At 35.0% G+C, this 23,399-nt stretch overlaps 1 protein-coding gene across 1 annotated transcript in view; it reads left to right on the forward strand.

Moving 5' to 3' along the window:
- Nucleotides 1–9,811: 9,811 nt before the first annotated feature.
- Nucleotides 9,812–23,399, forward strand: part of LOC138709529 (juvenile hormone esterase-like) — a 55,299-nt gene continuing 41,711 nt past the window's right edge. The window contains exon 1 of the mRNA XM_069840354.1: nt 9,812–10,056. Coding sequence (XP_069696455.1) covers nt 9,874–10,056 — 183 coding nt within the window. The 5' untranslated portion in view covers nt 9,812–9,873. The remainder of the gene's footprint in view (nt 10,057–23,399) is intronic.

Here is a 23,399-nt window from a genome sequence, read left to right on the forward strand (position 1 = left end):
ATCGCAGATCTCTCTCCTAGCAGCCGACAAAATATGTTACACTTTCGTTGTCGTGTTCTTTTGGAAAAGTTAACACCTTCCTTCCATTATTGAAATATTAAATGCATAAAGTTAATTTATTATTTTAATGAAGTATATTAAATTTCACCATAAACTCGAAGATGCCTGCAAGAAATAAGTTAATATAATTTTTGTTTGTGCAAAACGAACTGAAATTTACTATAATAGCTTCACTCATTCAAGATTATAGCGATAATTAATTATGAAACCAATAAATATTAATTTGCATTTCTCTTTACAACAATAATAATGGAAATATGAATTAATGGAGTAACTTACGTGTACCGGTACTTATAGTGTAGGCTTACGTAGTTAACAAAGTGGGATGAGGTTAAGCAGTAATAATCGCACCAGAATTGGAAATAAAACGTGATCAATAAATTTTATTGTAACAGACTTTTTCTGCGTCTCTAGTAAAGCAACACACAAAAATAACAACAAAATTAACAGCTATAATTAAAAATATATCCTTTGAAGAAAAAAGTAGGCCTAAGCAATAATAATCCCACCAGAATTGAATATAAAACCAAAACGTGATCAATAAATTTCATTAAAACAGACTTAATTTTTCTACGTCTTTAGTAAAATAACACATAAAAATGATAACAAAATTAATAGCTACAATTAAAAATATATCCTCTGAAAAAAAAAGTAGACCTAACCTTTATTTCTCTGAAAATTTAGCAGCCTAAGTGACAGAACTTTAACCAGTATCTAATGTCCTTTCGGTTAGACTGAAACATTTCATTGTGAAATTTAAGGATATAATGTATTCTAACAGTCACAAAGAACTTCAAATTAACAGTTTTGTTTCTGCACAGCATTCTTGTGGAAACCCAGGAACCTTTCTGAATCTTTCGGAAATCGGAAAAAGGATAACTCTGGCCTCTTTCTCTTACTGTTGCTACAATTTATAGCACTACAAACGTCTCCTCCTTGTCCCATATTATTATTCCAATTATTATATTTTAGCCATTAACATTTTCATTATAACCAATAACGAACATTTCAAAAGCATCAATGTGAAATACGCAACGAGCTAGCACTCGATAGAAATACGACACAGTCCAAAGTCGACCATGGACAGTCTATTGTTTCTAGTTGCTAACCGCTTGGAGCGCTTTATCACGAGATTTGCAAAAAAACACCCCAAGCTTCGCGACTGTATATAGTAGACTGTGGTAAAACCACAGTCTAGTATATACAGTCACGAAGCTCAATACGTAGTAAATATGCATCCATAGATAGTTGCTAACGACTAGGATCGCTACTATTGCCTCATTACAGACAATGCGAAATAGTACCGGCACAGTCTATTGTTCCTAGTACACTCATAACTCAAGCTTCGTGACTGTCTTTCTAGACTAGACTGTGGTAAAACTCAATTTAGGCCAGTGTCCGTGGCCCTTAAAATGAAAAGTATTCGACTCTGATTTAGGTTACTTCATTACCTATGTGGCAAATAACGTGCGCTGGAATAACAATGGCTGATTTGTTGTCATTTCCGGCGGAAAAGATTGCGTTACTCTGGATATCCGCGGAGTCTGAAAAAATATAAGATTGCAGCGCCGCTGTTTACGTTTCACATACAAAATGGTCACCTAGTATGTTCAACCTACCAAGAGTCGCTTCTACGGGAGATAGAGTTGCATAATGTCGAGGATGGAGTAATGTACGCTGCCCTGCCCGCTATTGTAGCAGATGAGTGCCCACGCCCGCTATAGGCCGAGTTGATAATCCCTGTGTTAAAGCTTACAAATATACGTGAACAGTTGACAATCGCAGTAAAACACGAAGAAAATGTAGATTATTTATTTTCATTGTTGATTCCGTGTCGATAAATATTAAATAGGCCTACGTATTTCATTAATCAATTTGTTTTAAAGAGAAAAATTCAATTGATATTTATTGTCGTTAGAGAAATAAAAATCCGTGAGAATGACTGACGAAGCCCAAATTCGGATGGTTCATACAAATACAAGCATTAATAAAGTAAATGTGGCCCTACTTATTCCCGTACCGATAGGTTGAATTTTCAATTATATGAAATGCATAATTTTCACTGTGATATATTTTGTCAGAAAAATTAACTGTAATAAATACTATGTTATTTATAATTTTATGGTATTTAATAATTACATATAAAGAGGAAAACTGGAAAGAAAATTATTAAGACAAATATCGAGTATGCAGCTCTTACATGTTTTCCATTTCAAAGATCTATTAATATTTTATTAAAAGTTATTATATGTCACAAACATCATTTCCGAATAAATTGAATGCAGTATATTAACCAAAATGCAACACTGCTGCAGTATTTAATCATAGTAGTAATTTAGGCCCAAAAATATATAACAAATTTATATTTAAATATTCTAATCTTATCAATTCTAACAGTTCTAGTAACAGCCGCCAACAGTTGGATTGCAAACAAGAAAGGACTTTCGACTAGTGAATGGATATCTAGCCTGAAAATGACAGCAAATTTAGCAGCTGTTCGTTCCGCTCCCGGCAGATCTCTTGACGGTACCCGGTGCAGACATGGCTGCCCGGAGATTGAAACTTTAGCACACGTCTTGGGATTCTGTGAACAGGGATTGCTCTTGAGGAACTCTAGACAACATCTTGTAAGATCCAAAATTGCTGTCGCATTAAGAAATAAGGGCTGGATAGTAGAAGAAGAAATCTCCTGTCTAGCTGAAAATGGGTCAATGAGAGGAGTAGATATTTTAGCGTACAATGCTGACACTAAACAGGGCATCATTGTGGACCCCACGATACGTTTTGAAGTAGAATGTCATCAGTCAGCCGAGGTCCACCTTGAGAAGAAGTCGATCTATGAGCCTACAGTCAACTATTTCAAGCTGAAATATGCCTTAATTCACGTTGAGGTATTCGGCTTGCTCATAGGTGCTCGAGGGACTATATCAGCTTTTTTCGAAGAATTTCGACGGCAGTTTGCTCTGCCAACATCTCTGAGGGATGACATTGTGATAATTGTGTTAAAAAAATCCTGCCAAATCCTAATTAATCGCATGGTGCCACATTAATAGCAATTATAATTTTTCACACCCTTTTCTTCGTTTCCCTTCTTTAAAATTTAATATTTATGTTTACATAAGTATGTATAATAATTTTTTTTTGAGAATATACTGAGTCCGTAAGGGCTACCTTCAATGGGGGGCAGTTTACTATTATTATTATTATTATTATTATTATTATTATTATTATTATTATTATTATTATTATTATTATTATTAAAAAGAATGTAATGGATTTTATAACAATAGAAAAATTGTAAATTTAAATTTATGTATTTTTATTGCGTAGTAGACATAAGACAAATTGTATTATATACTTATTAATTTAAATTCAGGAATCCACCCCTGAGCACGAGTTCTACTCTTTCAGGGGCGAGCTAAAGTTTTTCTGTTTATTTATATTTTATGTTACAATTATTAGCAAAAGTAAATAAATAAATAAATAATACTTAGTAACAAAATCTCGAAATCAATATTTTTGCAGCATACATTACTTACTCCTAATAATTCGTGTAAAGGGAAAACTAAAAATTGTGACATTAGCAGTGCATGATTGAGGTTCTGCCTGATACGTACATCTATTATCAGGCAGTACATCTCACTTGACGATATGTGTCAGAGGAAGAACAATGTTTGCATACCGTACACCTGAAGTCTGATTAATGTAATATGTAGCTAGTCAACGGATGGGGAAAGGAACTGGCACTCTACTCCATTATCTCCTGGTTTAGTTGCCTCATAAGTGATGCCTTATTGGTGTCACTTGTAAGGTTGAAACCTGTCTTCGGACAGTTGATTAAAAACAACAACACTTAACAGCACATAGGCCTATAATTGGTTCGGGATGAAGGATAGAACTCGATTATTAATAGTTTGCAATGAAAGCGGCTGGAGATATAGTATGTCATCATTATTTCGGTGATATTGATTTGTAGGTAGGAACATTTAAGGCTCGATCACATTATACGGAACATCAACGTCACGGACCATCACCGTCACCATCACGTCCAATGCAAACTCATTCACATAACGACAAGTGACCGTCAGTTTGCCGGCGTCATCAAGAATAGATAAGTAGTTTATGCTCTCAAAAAATTTCGTAACTCTTATGTGAGACAATGAATTGCGCTGTAATTTGTAGGGTTCATTACAGTGGCGGTTCCTCGGGGGAGGGAAGGGAGGAACGTCCTCCTCATATTTTTCTTCTTTTGAAAGTAAATACCAAAATGACATATATGCCTTGAAATTCGAGGAAGATTCGATAATTTTTAAGTTCACAGCTATAAGAAAACCTCGGTTGATCGGGTTTTAAACGACGTGCACTCATGTGCTGCTAGAAAACTGTGAGGAAGATGCGAGATTGTTTGTGTGGAGGAAAGCCAATCCATTCATCCTTTACTGCAGTTAACACACATAGACAACAGCGTGCTAGCGGCCAGAGAAAGAAGCAGAGTTTTAAAGCAAGTAAATGAACGGCAAGGGAGGAGATCCTCCTCTAAATCAGCGCATGGGCGGGAAATAGAAACCGACTGGTCGTGCAGCAAGCTCGCTACCGCTGCCATCTAACGATGCTGCATTCAACCAGACTAATCATCTAGGAGGAGACACAATAAAAACAGTTTTAACGCAAAGCTATGAAAGACACCATATAAACTTTTTTTTTTAAATTATAAATCAAAATATATTATTCATTGCACTTTATATAGGCTACTATTAGTGATTTGAAACTTACGAGGATATCTGAAAGTTGAAGTTGGATTTATAGAAAACAAAGAGGAAGTAGTTCTAAGTTAGTATCGCATATTTTTTGGCCTCTGAAATTCACTTCCATTCATTGTCTACTAGACAGGACAACAGCCAAGTTGTCAGTTTTGTACAAATACACTCAGGGACAAAAAAAAACCGGACACTTCTATATTTGCTTGTATTTTGTTGCCAATTATTTCAAAATGAAACAAAACCCATTTAAACAAAATAATGTTTCATTTAGCACCTTATGCGACAACATTTGAAAAAAAAATCTCTGATGTGAAAATTTACAAAAAATTACAAAGGGCGTCTAACTATGGCATCGTTTGGTCTAAATGTTTTTTTCATTTTATGGTGCCTTAAACATTAAAAACTCTTTTTAGTAACGGGTATTACCTCCTCTGGCTTGAATAACTGCATCCATACGTCTTGGCATGCTCTCAATTTGATTAGCAATGTCTTCTTGAGGAATAAGTTCCCATTCTTCGCCAAGAGCTCGCCTCAACTCTTGTAACGATTCTTGTCTCGATCGTCTATTCTTAACACGCCGTCCCAGCATGTCCCACACGAGTTCAATTGGGTTCATGTCTGGACTCCTTGCTGGCCATGGAAGAACATGGATTCCCACTTCTTGGAGATAATCTCCGACCGCATGGGCAATATGCGGCAGTGCATTATCATGCATTAAAACAAAATTATCGCCTACAAATTTGCCAAATGGCACAACATGATCAGCCAAACATTCATTTATATACCTATCAGCTGTTAGTCTTCCATTTTCAACAAAAACCAACTCTGTACGAGCATCCGCACACACTCCTGCCCAAACCATCACTCCACCACCTCCATACGGCACATTTTCGGAAATGCAAAACTGTGAAAATCGTTCTCCCCTCCTTCTCCAAACTCTTTCACGTCCATCAGGTGAGCACAGATTGAAACGGGACTCATCGGTGAACAGAACATAGCTCCACTGTCCATTTCTCCAATCCCTGTGATCATTTGCAAAACGCAGTCGTTCAACTCGATGCATCTTGAGAAGTCTGGGACCAGTTGCAGGTCTACTTGATATCAGTCCACTTGCTTTCAACCTCCTTCTAACTGTTTTGGCCGAAATTGGGCATCCATGCATGTTAACAAATTGCTGGGCTACACTAGTAGCTGGCAGGTTGCGCTCCCTAAGAACTCTCAACACCATATACCTGTCTTCATTTGGATTTGTAGCTCTTGGACGACCCGAACCTGGTCTTCTGGTATATTCTAGGGTCTCTCTATACCGTTTTATGGCATCATGGGTTGTGCTTCTAGCCAGATTCATAACATTTGCAATGTAACGTACACTGCGTCCATCATCGTAAATGGCTACAGCTCGAGCGACATCTTCAGGTCGCATCTTGTTTTAAGACAAATGTTACAACCCCACTTAAACTCAGGAAATGTAAAAATAAAGAAATAACGAATGATAACGATAATGAAGCACAAAATGGTTGAGACAAAATTGTTATAGCTGAGACTCCGAAAGCAAAATTGGAATATTGGGTTGTAATGGCTTGTTTATAAAATAAAAAACAATCAACAATGTATACACGTCTCCATAACAACAGATGGCTACCATAATATTGTATGAGAAGATAATGTTTTGCAAAATACCAGCAAATATTAAAGTGTCCGGTTTATTTTGTCCCTGAGTGTATATTCGAAATTGAAGGTACTGCAAACTACATTATTTTTAACATAAAAAAATTAATCGGCCACCGGCAGCTTTGAACAATAATGGTAATATGACTTTACAAGAACTGATATTCTTCAAAAGCACGTGATACTGAACTTGTAAAATGTACATGTGGCAACACAGGCCACGTGGGTGGGGCAGTGTTCTCGCTTTCCTAACAGATTATTTCTCATTCTCATATCCGTAAAACGGTTCCGGTTACGTGTTAGTAGCTGGTCTCTTCCAACACGTGTGATGCTGTAATGTGCATGAAAAATGCTGCGAGGTTGTGAATTTCCTTGTAATTGTTAATTTGTGCAGTTATTCAACAATGAATGGAAGTGAAAACATATTATATTTTGGACAATTTAGGAAACTCAGTTTACAAAAACAGATTATTGCTATACAAAAGGGAAGGCCAACCCCAACACTACCTGGTCTTACATATATGCATGTAGGCTAATTTGTAGCATGTTTCTCTCAAGAAGGTTCATTTTGCGCTGTTAACTTCTTTCCTCCTCTTAAGAAATATGCAGGAGCCGCCACTGGTTCATTATAAAAATGTCTAATGAAAGCATAAGAAAAATTTTGAATCAAAATCTTTTTTTGGACAGTGAGAAACGTCACCCGTTCAAAATAGATATTGACATATCAATAGTTGATAAGCGAAAAAGTTTTTTTTTTTCATGTTAGATGGGGGGTTAAAGCGAGAGAAATGTTTAGAAAGAATGGAAATTACTTTTAAAATAATAATAATAATAATAATAATAATAATAATAATAATAATAATAATAATAATAATAATAATACGAGTAAAAAGCTGCCAGATAAATTCAAATAAATTAGGTCGTTTTGCCTTCTCTTTTCCACCTACACTAATAATAATAATAATAATAATAATAATAATAATAATAATAATAATAATAATAATAATAATAATAATAATGACAGTAATACAATAATAAATTCTTTCTTTTCTTTTTTCTCAATTTCAAATTATGCCATACTAGTGGTTAATCAACATAGATGTTATTTATATATTGTACTAGGAATATTTTAATTACATTTCAAAACTCACAATTAACTCGAAAACCTTCAGCAATGGAAATATTTTGAACACAAATTTGGAATCAGAGAGATGATTTCTATGAGAATCCGCAGTTCTAACAGATAAAAGTTGTCACTCTGCATAAGAAAGTCCGCCACGCAGACCCCCGCATTAAACTCGCCATAACTCGTAAACCGGTACAGGTTTTGAATATCAGCCACTTTTAAAAGTAATTTCCATTCTTTCTAAACATTTCTCTCGCTTTCACCCCCCCCCCCATGCAACGTGAAAAAAAAATTGTCGCTTATCAATTTTGAGTGTCAATGTCTATTTTGAACGGGTGACTTCGCTATTAGTAATTTTTCTTCTCACTGTCCAAACGAGATTTTGATTCCAAATTTTTTCTATGCTTTCCTTAGACATTTATATATGAATCCTAAAAATTACAGTGCAATTGATCGTCTCTCGTAGGAGCTACGACGTGTAAATGTTTAACGTTGCTGCTAGAGTCTAGCAGAACAAACCGTCCACGTCACGTCAAAACATTCTCCTCGAGAATCCCAGACGGTCCGTGCCATTGACGGTCCGTGACGTTGCCTGTATATGTGAACGCTACCATATAAAATGCGTTGTACAATGTTTTGATGCAACGCTGCTGGTCCGTGACGTGACGTTGATGTGACGTATAATGTGAATCGAGCTTTCCGTTCGAATATTACGCTGAAGTTTGTCATCTTCATGACATAGATTGTTTTGGTTATGAAATCGTTGACTATAATCAGTACAATTGGTTTATGTAATATTGTGATAACGAGATGTGACTATAGGCCTATATTTTTTATTACTGATAAGCATGATTATTAATATTACTTTCTGATAATAGCATTGATAATAGTAACAATAATATTGACGTAACAATAGTGTTATTACGCCACACACATTTTTATCGATATTGATTTTTAGTTATGAAATGTATTAATCATTCCAGGGAAGTGAATTTTTGCACTAGTAATCATGACTAATTTTATTTGATATCTACAGGAGGTAATTGGAACAAGATATTGAAATCTTAGTCACGGCACATAACATCTTATTTTCCATCATAAAATGACATCTCATCCACGATCCTAGTTTTGCCTGCAGACTTGTATTACGTGATGCAACGTGCCCATGCATATGAAAAAAAAAGTTTTAGAAGAAAAGGAAATTGATCTGGAATCACTTTGCCATTATTAACATTTTCAGTCATCCAATTATAGGCCTAAAAGTGAAGTCTAATGTTGCACGAAAAATTAATATATTGGGTCGGTTTCACATCGTATATCCAGCAGGATAACGCTACAGCTCATACTGCTAATGTATCCATCACACAACTCCACCGAGTATCGTGGAGGTATTACCTCTGGTCGGCTGATTGGAGGTATTACCTCTGGTCGGCTGATGTACATTAAGTCAACGTTTGGTGATACTGTCAGTAGATTTAGCTTTTAGTTAAATATGATATAATATCAAGACTTTTGGGACGCTACCACGTAATTTTAATGTAGTTCCTATAACAACCGCTAAGACACTGCTAGATAAATATCATGGGTTTTCGGACGCTTCCACGTACTTTTAATGTAGTTCCTATAACAACCGCTAAGACACTGCTAGATAAATATCATGGGTTTTCAGACGCTTCCACGTACTTCTAATGTAGTTCCTATAACAACAGTTAGGACACTGCTAGAAACTACGAACTTTTGAATAAATCTATTGCAAAATAAATTAACTGGTAATGAAGGACTCATTGTCCTGCTTGAAGCTACCTGATCCCACATCTGTAATTTCAAATTGAGAACTTCGAAATACTTTGACGTGTTGAGAAAAACTGCCCACAAATTTGAGAGCCACCTGAAATGTTAACGAGTGAAAAGTTAAAAATTGTATTTTTATTTTCTGTTATAGTGTACTTTGTCCTTATGAGAATCCTCTGCTGAGAAAAGGTTGTATTAAAAAATGTAATGTAAAGGTAAGCATATTATTGGTGTAAAATAGGCCCCTACATACATTTATGCATACACATCACACAAAACAGTATCGTGAAATGTGTGATTACAAATTAATACCCAAGGACAAATTTCAACACGGCAGCTATATCTGTCGCCAAAATCGCATTATCATGGCTAGCAGATAGCCGTGTGCGCGACTCCATCTCAAGGATTTTGTGGCAGCCGAATCAGTCGCCCACCGAGCAGCACAGAGCGAGCAGGTCTCTAGCAGTCATGCAGCGCTTACAAGTTCTGGTCGTGCTTGCAGTAGCGGCTGCAGCTCTGGCAGAAGATATAGTCACATTGAAGCAAGGACGTCTAAGAGGACACATTCTGGAATCACGGAAGGGACGCCCCATATACGCTTTCCAAGGAATTCCGTTCGCGAAGCCACCTGTAGGAGATCTGAGATTCAAGGTAAGGCAGCCTTAATTAATATTGTTCAGTACCCCACTTAAATATGAACAATAATGCAATGAAAATATTAGAAGCTTTGAAAACTAATGTATAGTACCCTATACTACAACATCTCGTTTGTTCTATTTTAACGCGGCTGAAACCAGCCTTGATTCCGTCAATACCATACAAATAATAGAAGCACCAAGAAAAATATATGACAAGCAATAAGGGAATGTACAAGAAATCTATGTATATAATTTGAACTGGTAATGCAAATTACGGGAAAACGGCTGAACAGATTTTAATGAGTGACCCGTCATTTTGAAGCTTGGTATCCAAGGATGTTCAGAAAAATAGCAACTTTCAGTGAAGCGTTAGTTTTCCTACATAATTTTCCTATTTTCCAAAATCCATCTTTCGTCAGTTTTGAGAACTAATTGCATTTCAGAATAAAACAAAACACGCACTACAATAAACAATAGGCTGTTACACAAGGCCATGACCTGCAGTATTGCTGACGTATTTAGAGTTCAAATTCAATTGGTTATTAAAAACTTCAAGACTTTCCAAAAATAATTTACAGGTCTGATTTTGCGGTGTGTAATTTGCTGAGTACAGCTGTGTATTGGATATTAAAATCTACAAAACTTGAGATGGTTTGATGACATTATTACCATTAGAAATGAAATATTATTATAGTTAATGCCATGATGTGACTATTTTTCATTATACATATTAATGATATATTAATGGTATGACAGTGAAACGTTTTGGGGTTATAGGCTATAAGTACAGTAGATGTAGAGAATATCTTAAATTAGATCTTCATTTTTATAATTTACTGAGTGGCGATGTTTTATATATACCGTAATTAATAAAACTTTACGTAAGTTAATATTGTTATTAAAAATCAAATATTTTTAGAGTTATTAATCACGTGGGATTGGGTCTTTTTCATATACTTAATGACGGTATAATGTAGGTATTTATATGCGTCATTATGTTCAGTATTGGCTCGAGAGAGCGCAAAAATTACAGTTCCTAAGGAAAGACCAAAAGATATTACTTACTGATAAAATAAGAGGCCTACAAAATTTTGTAGTCTCCCGATCATTTCAGCAAGATCTCTGAGCAGGATAAATGATTTTACGCTCTACATTTCAAGCTCTACATGCAGCAGCTATACCAAGAAGCTATGTCTAATGTTCGAAAGCTTAACAAACCTGACTTTTTTTCACTTTCACCTACAATCCACAATGACCTGAAATAACTTGCTTTACTCCCACATGAAAAACCCACTGATTGTCCTGATATTGTTACTTGCGTTTTCGCGTTGAAACTCCAAAACTAAGGTAGATAGGTTCAATAAAAAGTATTTGGCATAAAAAAACCATTCAGAAGGAGTGTATTTAATTATTATGGAAGCAAATAACTTTCGAAATGTCTGGTATTTTTCATTGAAAATAAATTTGAAAAATTTTTATTTTAACATCTAATGAACTTTGTTTGCAGCATTTGCTGCACAAGCCACTAGTAAAAATATAATTCATTCTTACAAAAGTTAACTCATATAATGTATGCATAGATTAGAGAGGAAATCAGTGTGACCTCACAATAGAAGATTAAATGAAAATGGAATTATCTATAGAAATCTCAGACCTAGAGTGACATTTATTAGGACTATTTCGTGAATAAAATAAAAAATATAAATACTCGTATATCCCTAAAATTCGCTCACAAAATGTTAATAATATTGTATTATACTTAACCTATTCAGACATTGTGAAGTTGAAATAGATAAATATCGATTACTGCAATAAAGAAATTGGATTTTATCCAGTAATGCCAATTGAGAAAAGCGAAATACAGGTTTAACAATGTTAATTACAGGTACTGCGCTTGTCTCTTGTTAATATAAAATAAATACATTTTTATTATCTGCTGAAATCATAATTTAATTTAAACGTTTTATAACAAATTACTAATAACCTGATTAACACATTAATTAATGAACAATTGTTATGAAGCAGTGTCACTTTCTTTAGATACATTGGACATGGAATTAGAAGATAAAGATGTAGATGTGGAAGTAGGATTTCTTACTTTATTTAGTACAATGGATTCATACTCATTGATATTCTTGGAAACAGTTGGCGACACTGACTAAACAAAAAAATGACCATGCGATAAATTCATAGTGATAAATCGAACTGCAAAAATTATCGCGATGTATGACTGTGTTTGATTGCAATTCAAAATCTCACTGCACTTCATTGGTCAAAAATGGAATGACGTCATATAAACAAAATAGTTACCCAAAGAAAACAGAATAAACTGTCGGCCGGAAGAAAGGTTGAAAGACTGTCGTCGTAGTCGTACAGAATATAGCTAATTCTAATTGTTAAAATTAACTTTCTAATATTTAAATTAAATGAGAAAACAAAAAGAGAGTTTTTAACAAATAGATTAGGCTACAACCACTGTAACGAAAGCAGTATTGATTCATTTCACGTTATTGTTATTTATAACGAGGATGATTACATTAATTTAAAGGACATTTACACACTCTGACATATACGTACATAAAATTGGAGGTAAATTATTTAAGAAAAATAATTACAACTACCCAATACAATATTTACGTTACGTAGTACCTATAACTTTATTATTATTATTATTATTATTATTATTATTATTATTATTATTATTATTATTATTATTATTATTATTATTATATCTTCCTTGCACGGTAGGCCTAGTGGGTTTTTGTCCCTTGTCATGTGCTGTTCTGCGTTGTCTCAGCAGTGGCCTTGTGCCGTGGTGACCACACGACCAACAAACCCACAATTTGTTTCTGTCTAGTTTTGGTCAAGTGATAATATCCTCCCCTGCACCGAATTGCATTTTAAGTCTGTAATGTAAGAACAGATAATACCGACTAATAAAGAAATTATTATTATTATTATTATTATTATTATTATTATTATTTCCTTCCACAACGCATGAAAGCTGGTAGCTTATTGCGAGTCCATTCACTATGGCTCCGAGATGTGATGACATCCAAACATAATAGGCCTACCTATTATTAGTGTTTCTGTCTACTGTTGTTGCTTTTACTGTTAACCGTGGATGGATCATACCTGGTCGTTTCATCTTTTTTTGCTACCAGACAGCAAGAGCTTTGAATGCAACCTACCAAAAGGGGACAGCTGAAAGTTTTCACGGTCGGTTTAAGATTGCTTCGACCTTGATGCGCTTACGTAACAATAAATGAACGTAAACAAGCATCCAAAAAAATGTTCTCTGTTTTATCACTGGACATATAGGTTTATCCACATCATGTCACTCTCATGCAATTGATTTAACATGGTTTTAAAAAATGTCGTAATTCTGTCTACACTATTTCCGGTTTAATAAATATTTGATAACAGTTTTCCGGCTGCCAAACATTAAAAAAAAAAAAAATTGTGGCCAGTTTTGACGTGCTCTAGAAACCTGGACATACACCAAAAAAGATCCGGCAGAATTCGAGCCTCGGAGATGAAAACCCTGTGAGGTATTGTACAGAAGACACGGAGATACAGGATACGAAACGACATGATGAGGGAAACTCTGAATGTTGAAACATTAACAACACAATTAGAAAATAAGACATTACAATGGTTTGGGCACTTTAACAGCATGAAGAGGAAAAGGTTGCCAAAGAGAAAATTAACCTTCTAAGGACTGGGTAGGGTGTTTTGACACCCCAGTCGCAGTTTTCTTTTTTAATTAAAAACACATTAAAAGCTCTTCTTAATAATAATAATAATAATAATAATAATAATAATAATAATAATAATAATAATTGTTTATTTTAACTGGCAGAGTTAAGGCCATTCGGCCTTCTTTTCCACTCAACCAGTATGATAAAAAATTACTACAATGCTGTGAATAGAACATAATTAATACAGGGACATCACTTTATTTTTACCAACATTTTTAACATTAACCTGACTATACTCGGAAACATTGTTGCCCCCTTCCATTACAGGAGTTTGATGTTACTAGTGCAATATGTAAACAAATCATTTTACTAGGTACAGGAGGAGAGAAAAGTAGTGTATCCATTTATGTTGTAGGGAAATACGATATTACGATTTTCAGTTTGATTATCACTTTTACGGAATTTATCAAAATACAGTAGAGTAGTAACATATTTTTTTCTAAAAACTCAACTTTTCAGGCGGCTATGTTCGTTATGTACAGTAATGTCTACTTTATTTAGCATATTAATTATTGATGTTAACATACAATATAGAGAGTGCATTTAAATTGAGGGGGTCATAAGTAAAGGGCTGTAAGTTCACATAAGTTACTTTTAAGAAAATGGGGATTAAATATTTAAGCTTTCGTAAAACCGGTGAAATTTTTATTTAAATTTTAATGTGTGATGCGATTAAAATATCCCTTTGCCACTAAAATTTCAGATACTTTAGCTTACACTGGATGCACTTAACTCATGTTATTACAAATGTCACTAGCATTCCTTTGCTTCTAGCCACCTCAATTCAAAATAAGCTAATCTGAATTTTTAAACAAGTTGCTGAAAATGGTTTCCGTTGATTACAATGCAGGCTTCAATTCTTTACGCATATTATTAAAAATAATCGAATTTATCGTTTCTTCAATATAATTTTTTAGTACGATATTATTAATATAGGTTCTTTCTTCTATAGAAAACGCAACCATATTTCTGAAACACACTATACACTGCAGTGTTTACTTCACTGCTTGAAGACTTCGAACGTAACAGCGGCCGTAAGTTTGTGTGTCTGACGGGAGCGAGGACATTAGTGAAGGGGTGGGAGTGAAGTACATTAAAAAATGCAGGTACAATAAAAATGCAAGTAAAAATAAAATGATGTCCCGTACAAAACAATACAATTCAAAGCAATACAATACTACAATACAAGACAATATAATACATAATTAATATAATACAATGACAATTCTTTTCATCTTCACAACACCAATAAAATAACAGTAATGATAGTTAAATTAAATTATTAAACTCGATCGCAATTATAACTTCAATTTGACTGCGCCCATAAGAAATCGTTTAGCCTTTTCTTGAAAATGGTTATTGTCTGGCAGCCTCTAATCTTCTGAGGTAGAGAATTCCATTCACGGAGGACTGAGACAGTAAAAGAGGATGAATAATGGGATGTTCTATGGGCAGGAATTGGTAGGATTTGGCTCTCCTGTGATCTGGTGTTTAGATTGTGACTGGAGGATAAGTAGTTAAACCAGGAACGAAAATAATTTGGAGTAGAAGTGTGGAGAACTCGAAACAGAAGAGAGAGCGAATGAAGTGTTCTACGGTTACTAAGTTGCAGCCAGGATAAAAATTTGAACGAGGGTGTAATGTGGTCAAATTTGTGAGCATTGCTGATGCATCTGACACACATATTGTGCACACGCTGCAGCTTGTTCGAAAGGTCAGTTGTCAAGTCTGTAAGTATTACGTCGCAATATTCAAACAGTGGTAGTACGAGGGTTTGCACTAAAGTCTGTTTTAATTCTGGCGGAAGGAAGTTTCTGAATCGGTTAAGAGAATGCATGGTATAGCACACTCTCTTGGATATTTCCTTTATTTGGCATTCCAAATTTAAATTTTCGTCCAAGAAAATGCCGAGGTTTCAGGCGACGGAATGGTACGGAATAGTGGCATTATTTACTGTAGGATAATGATATTTTTATTGTGTCAAAGTTGCTTTATGTTTTCATATGCCAACTGTTAAGAACAAAACAGTTAATTTATTTTCTTAGATAACACATAAATAGTAGACGGGTTTTAAAACATCTCACTTAGTCTTTACCGTTACTTTCTTATTTGTTGTTTATTTTTTTATTCTGAAATGTTTTGTAGATTATTATTTATGTCGGTAGTAGCCTACCGGTTTAACAACAATGTTATTTAAAATTTACACTTTAATTTATTCAAGCCTGTTTCACAGGAAGCTATACGTGAAAGCCGGTTTGCATAATATATGTTACTAGGTCGTTAACAGAAAACCACAATTCAAGTCATACAGAGTTTGTGTGCACTCAAAGTTGGGTTTCAGATGTCTTGTCAGCCCACTTGAGATGTAGATATAAAGGGAAAAATTGAGACGGTGTCGGGTGTAGTTCCTGGTTAGCTCAATCGGTAGAGCGTTGGTGCGCTAAGCCAAAGGTCCCGGGATGGATATCAGGCCCCGGAACAATTTTTCCCCATAATATTATTCAAGTTAGTGCTGCTTATGATTAGGTATTTCTCCGGAGCGGTTGTTTCCACTCTTTCAATCGGAGACCTCCGGTTACCTCCGATTGATGCCGCGCAGGTTGTACAGGGACATAATTTTATATTTACTTCAATTTTTATTGTACCTGAGTTTTTGAATGTACTTCACTCTCACCCCCTCTACTAGTAAACTTACAACCGTTCACGACACAGAGCCGAGGGCGCGTAAGCAGTACTGAGTTACTGAGTATAGTACGTTCTAGAAATATGTTCGCGTTTTCCAGTGACGAAAGAGCTTTCAATATTGAATCATATTTTCGCACAGGTACTGTCGTCCGTTTGCCTACGTCGCATCCCGGTTTCCCCCACCTGCTTCTGTTCGCCCATCTGTAAATTCTAGTGGCTGGGCTATCTTAGCTCTCTCCTGAAAACATTAATTTCTGTTAGGAATATTGGACGTCTACGTAATATTATACAGGTGTTTAAAATAACTTAAATAAAAGGGCCTCGTTAAGTAATTAACTGTCACGTGATTCCCCCTTCCCCTTTCTACGACCCTGCGACAAAACCACTTGAACGGACAGTAGATTGCATTTCAGAGTAATTTTATCTTTTCGGATCGGGCAGAAGTGAAGAATGAATTTACAGTACGTAAGGTACTCTTTTATAGAGTAGGTACAGAATTATTTCAACATGAGTTACTCGTACGAAGGACGAAACTGTAATTGGAATTAGGTACAATAGTCTATAGTGTGATAATATGCACAAAATAACTGAAGCCTGTATCGAAATGAACGGCCACCATTTTCAAAAATGTGTTTAAATATCCATATTATGATTATTTTTCAATTTAACTTCATTCTCTATATTGTACGCTAATGTGCTGTAGACAGTACAATATACATTACATAATTAATACGTCCGAATGGTAGCTCAATTCGTGAGTAAAAACACTAAGTGTTAATACAGTACTGTATTTTCATTAAACAAAAACCTAATGAAAATTATCAAACTCAAAATTGGAATATTTTCTAGTTTACATAAATGGATGAACTACTTTTCTTCCCTCCTATACCTAGTGGAGTGATTTGTTTGTATTTTACGCCAGTATCATCGAACTCCAGTTGTGGAAGGGGTAGCAAACTGTGTTTCCTGTTTCAATCGTTAGTAGAAAGGTATAGCCAGATTGATACTAAAAATGTTAGTAAAAATAAAATGATGTCCCTGTATATGTGCTGCGGCACAGACATACACTTTCCGCTGAGCTTTCCTTTAATCGGATCAGGTAGTGATTGGAGTCCGCTGACGTCCGCGTATCTTTTAGAATAAGTGTGTAATTTTTTGTTGTTTATTTTCTCTTTTTTATTTACCTCTTTCTTTCTTCAGCTCTTCTTTTTTTTCTTGTTTTGCTTGAAGTACCTATGTACTATGTTAGCTGACAGATTTTTTTCTAGTTTTGAAATTCATAGTGTATGTGGAAAGGCATATTACTTAATTTTATGTTATTGATCAAATTAATATCATTAAAATTAACTGAAAACTTACGCAGAAGTAAAGCTTTTCAGTAGCTAATGTAAACATTTATAATTTTCCTGGAAACACTCGCTTATTCACAAACAGTTTTTGTCAATTATTATTCTAATCGGTTTAGATTAACGTAAAATATATTAACGGAGCTTCAGAATGGAACAAAAGAAACGTGGGCTATCAATGGGTTAAAGTTTACTGTCCAACATGATTTATTCAGATTCTTCACCAGACAGGATTGTGATCATTGTGTTAAAGGATGTCAGTATTTGAACTGCCTCGTCTATTTATTTACTCACTCACTCACTCACTCACTCACTCACTCACTCACTCACTCACTCACTCACTCACTCACTCATTTATTTATTTACTTATTTACTTACTTATTTACTTCATTTATTTATTTATTTATGTATTTACTCACTCACTCAGTCACTCATTTATTTATTTATTTACTTACTTATTTACTTTATTTACTTATTTATTTACTTATTTACTTACTTATTTACTTACTTATTTATTTACTTATTTACTTACTTATTTACTTATTTATTTATTTACTTACTTATTTACTTACTTATTTACTTATTTATTTATTTACTTATTTACTCACTCACTCAGTCACTCATTTATTTATTTATTTACTTATTTACTTACTTATTTACTTTATTTATTTATTTATTTATTTATTTACTTATTTACTCACTCACTCAGTCACCCATTTATTTATTTATTTACTTACTTACTTATTTACTTTATTTATTTATTTATTTACTTACTTATTTACTCACTCACTCACTCAGTCACTCATTTATTTATTTATTTACTTATTTACTTACTTATTTACTTTATTTATTTATTTATGAGTTAAAACCATAGGACTTGTCAAAGAACCTAGGATCGGAGCACCACACCCTAGGAACCTATCTCTAGTGCATCACATGAGCCTATTCTTCACTATTACAGATGATAGATGAAATGAGGAGTTGGTGGAGTGAAAGTGAGAATCGTGGATATTGAGAATATTCCATTGTAGAGTCTACTTTGTCCACCACAAGTTCTATCACGACCTCGACAGGGATCGAACCCTGGCTATCTTCATTGAAGACCAGCGCGCCAGCTCTTGAACCACAGATGCAGCTAAATCAATGTCTTGTATATACTATGTGTTGTATTACAGATTTTACCGTAAATGTTATCAGAAACAGACTTCCGGGTAATCCACCATGTCCTGGAATTAAACATTTCCAGTGCTTCGGACAGATAGGCCAAGGTATGGCCAGAGGTGTCGTCTAATCCGTTGGCCTCGAGCTACTCCAGGAAACTCGGCTGACAATGCTGTTTTAACAATCAAGGTCGAAGTAATTTTAAATCATCATTGATTGCCCTCGGTGTTCGAGTAGCTAATATGCTCGCCAAGAAAACCAGCCAAGGGCGGTTGAATTTAAGGGGACACTCAACTTAAAAATTGCAGAAAAAGTGTCATAGAAATGAAGAATTAAATTTCTACACTAATTTACGTGACAGAACTAAATCAATACGCAGAATTCTTCCCCTATTCATTAAGAAGTCACAGTCAAATGCACAAAGGCAAAAAATAAAAAAATGATAATTAAAAGTGATATTTCAATTAATGATTGATTAAAAATTGAAATATTTTTTATTTTGAAAAGTATTGGATCTAATGAGTTGAGATTTTGCATGTTACTTTCCATGTGTATATTAAACCTTTTCTCCAAATTTGAAAAAGATTGGTCAAATAGGAAAAAAGTTCCAAAATATAGTTGAGTGTCCCCTTAAGGGAGAAAAAAAGTAATCATTATACTGTAGATGGGAAGGGAAGACGACTGTTCTATGTCAGACTTAAGTAAAGGAACTATTTAAAATGAGAGAATCCAAGGCAGAATTTAGAATCTATCAGTCATATCACACTTTGATGAATGCTATATATAGGGTGATTCACGAGGATTTACCGTCCCGTACGGAGCTTATTTCCGAAGATATTCTGAACAAAAAATGTCATATAAACATGTGTCCAAATCTCAATATTTTCAGAGCTACACTAATTTGAAATTGTTTGTAAAATATATTTATTCTTTAGTTTTAAGGGTAAAAGAATATTACAGATAAAGAATGAACTATTCAAGAGTATCATTTCTTTAATTAGCTAGTATTCTGAAGCTGGTAAAATTCATGTTCTGGGAATAATAAGTTAATTAAGTAGTAAAATATCGCTGCAATCGAAAAGTATTCGGAATAAATTTGAATAAGGAACAAAAAAAAGTTTCCTTCCCAGGCAGGATTCGAACCACGAAAGTCTTAGTTACCAGTCTATCGTGCTCTGAGTGAACAAGGCTCTGAAATCAGTTAAAAGGGTCGGTCCGGTTTTTTTTTTGCCACTACTGTACATAGGCAAAATGTCTGAACATCATATAGCTATCGCTAGTCATGATCCTGTGGTAGGACGCTAGATCGTGCGAATCTAGCAGGTGTTTCTTCTTGCCATTGACGTCTGAGGTTTCAAACGAATATACTGTTATTGAGGCCAGACCGGGTCAGATATAATAATATGACCCCTTTAGCATGTGTCAGAGGACTTTGTTGGCAAGGGCGAGAGTTAACCCATTAAGCGCTGATAATAATGATAGTGCAGAACCACTATAAAGATGGCTCTGTCCCGATGGTTAAAACTCACAGGCTCAGAAGACTGTAATCGGAAATGCTTTTGTGTAAGAGAGATCACGTGTCTAGCGTCCTTGCAGAGCTATCTTCCTTTGAGAGCCTTAACCTTGACCTTGATTCTTTTAAACTCGGCCCGTATGTATAGACCGGATCAGCTTATTCAATACCGTAAGGGTGAAACCATAGCCTTCTATGGTGAAACCTATCCATTTTTTCCCTCTTACTACATATGCCAGGCATGTCAATTGATGCCCACAGGAGCAAGCGCGCGCTTTAGAGTCCAGGAGAGCCTGAGCGCTTTACAGCGGAAAGGAAAGAGACAGACGAAAGAGGTGGTATATGCCGCTTGGTCAAGCTATATCCAGGGATGGCCAGCACTGATTCAATAGATAAAGGGAAGAGAACTTATTAAAACTATATCCATGTTAATTTTTAGATTTGCCTGAGAAGTATAAGTGCATTATAAGAATGTAAGTTTTAATTTTAATGCTCATTTTTCACAAGTTTGATTTTTTTATTCAAAAGAAATATTTTCTCAACTTTTCGTATAGAAAAGTGACATTTTCAGGTATAGGCCTATTTATTTAGTAGTCTTAGAGAATGTTTTCGCAAATCTAATATACCGTATATATGTATTACTGAAGATAGTGTATTGAAAATTTTAAAAATATTCGCATGGAAATTGTTTGTAAGGAAATGAATTAACAAAGCAACTACTCTTACATCATAAGCAAAAGATACGTGCCCATGTGTTGTAAAAATGTCAGCTCTATAGCTTCAGCAGATTTCAAGAAAATAATTTAATATTCTGATGATAGGAAGTTGCTCACAAATATCACCTTAAAATCATAATGCGATAAGAGTTTTGTTATGTAATATAGTTACACTTAAAATAGATACAGTACCTAGGTAACTTTGCTTTGTACTGTAATATTGTTTTGATTAGTTTATTGATTACTTTTGTAAGGCTAAAGATACCATCTATATAAATTCCAACTTATCATGTCATACTCAATCTCTTTCTTTGGAATATCACTTTCTTTATGAATGATGTGTTTCATCCACTTAATACAGTATAATATTATATTACTATGGAATTTAAGTGAATATTCCTTCTTAACTCTCTATTATGTTATTAAAATTTAAAACACAAGTGCAATATTAAGAAATCAGTGTTAGTACTTTTGTTTTACAGACAATATAGATAATATTAAACAGAAAGAAGCCATATGAATATAACGACATAAAATTTCACGTTCCGTTTGAAGTTTGTGCACCACTGTTTTCTTAATCCAACAGGCTGCTTATTCATATACACAACCCGTCCTCTTTCCATACTTAGCGCTTGCTGCCCGCGCACGACGTCAAGGTCAGAAAAATGCGCTTGCTTTGACATCACTGATATATACTATAGAGGATTTCACGTTAAGAAAAAAGCTGGTTTTATGGGCCTTATACAAGCTATATGGTAGACAGGCGTTTCTATGGCAACTGGTCATTTGACGGAATAGCCCCATATGCCCAATGCTGTGTTCTTAACGTGAAATCCTCTATAGTGGATTATAGCGATTTTCTAGATTTCAGGTTGAATTTCTTTTAACACCTTTGTTTCGAATTTCGAGTACTGATAAATACTACAACTGGCAGTTATTTTCTAACTTTTATGTTGGCAGCAATAATTTTGGTATGCAGTGAAGGAAACTGATGAAATAGAATTAACTAGGCTTGTGAAATTTGAACGTAATTAATAATTGATTAATAATACCAGTAAAGGTAAAGGTATAGGTAAAGGTAAAGGTATCCCTGTAACATGCCATGAAGGCACTTGGGGGGCATGGAGGTAGAGCCCTATGCTTTCCATGACCTCGGCACTAGAATGAGGTGGTGTGGTCGGCACCACGCTCTGACCGCCTTTTACCCACGGGAAAGACCCGGTACTCAATTTTATAGGAGGCTGAGTGAACCTCGGGGCCGTTCTGAAAGTTTGGCAACGAGAAAAAATCCTGTCACCACCTGGGATCGAACCCCGGACCTTCCAGTAGTAGTAATATTAATATATAATTAAGTTGTGTTGCGTTGTGATTTCAATTCAACACTACCTATATTATAAGTTAACAAAATAAGATATTATAACATATTATAGATCTAAGATTACTTGGTATGAAACATGCACGTGGTTAATGGAGACAACAAAATAAAATATTGTAACTTTTATTACAAAACAATAATGAAATTTTATTGTTTCAACAATAGTCACTTCCAATAATTTAGTTTACACACTTCCGTCAACAATGGGATTTGCACTCCACACAGCAACACAGTACAGTATTCGTTATTGCACTCCACAGACGACAATGACAATTTACTTGGATTACTGAGAACAATGTACTGCTAATCTTAACTAATGTTCACAAAGCACTATTTACAAAACTGAACTGTCAGTTCTCAGTTCACAGTTCGTTTGCCTTGGCTAGTTCTTCTAGCTCAGTCACTCAAGTTCACAGTATCTCGAACCCAAGACCTTCCGAGACAGTCCACTGAACTTCGAACTCAGGTCCCCCAACTGCGGTCCACTGCACTCAAACTCAGGATTTCGGACCCTCACACAGCTGCGGACACACTCAAGTCGAACTCCGGTCTCGAAGCTGGCTTCACTGCTACACAAGACTGGCTGGCTTGCTGTCCACCGACTATAACAAAACTACTCAAGTTCACTCGTGTGTCGTAATTTATAACCAAACCATAGCTACGAGAAAGTACGATGCTCGAAATTTCTACTTCTACAGACTTCTGGACGATTCTGTTCGGGAGGGTCCGTGCGTCCCCCCTTTGCCTCGCGCCGTAGTGCACCACCCCTTGCCCTCTCGGCATGCAGACGCTCCCCTTA

The sequence above is a fragment of the Periplaneta americana genome, chromosome 11, assembly GCF_040183065.1.
Source record: "Periplaneta americana isolate PAMFEO1 chromosome 11, P.americana_PAMFEO1_priV1, whole genome shotgun sequence".
Lineage (NCBI taxonomy): Eukaryota > Metazoa > Arthropoda > Insecta > Blattodea > Blattidae > Periplaneta > Periplaneta americana.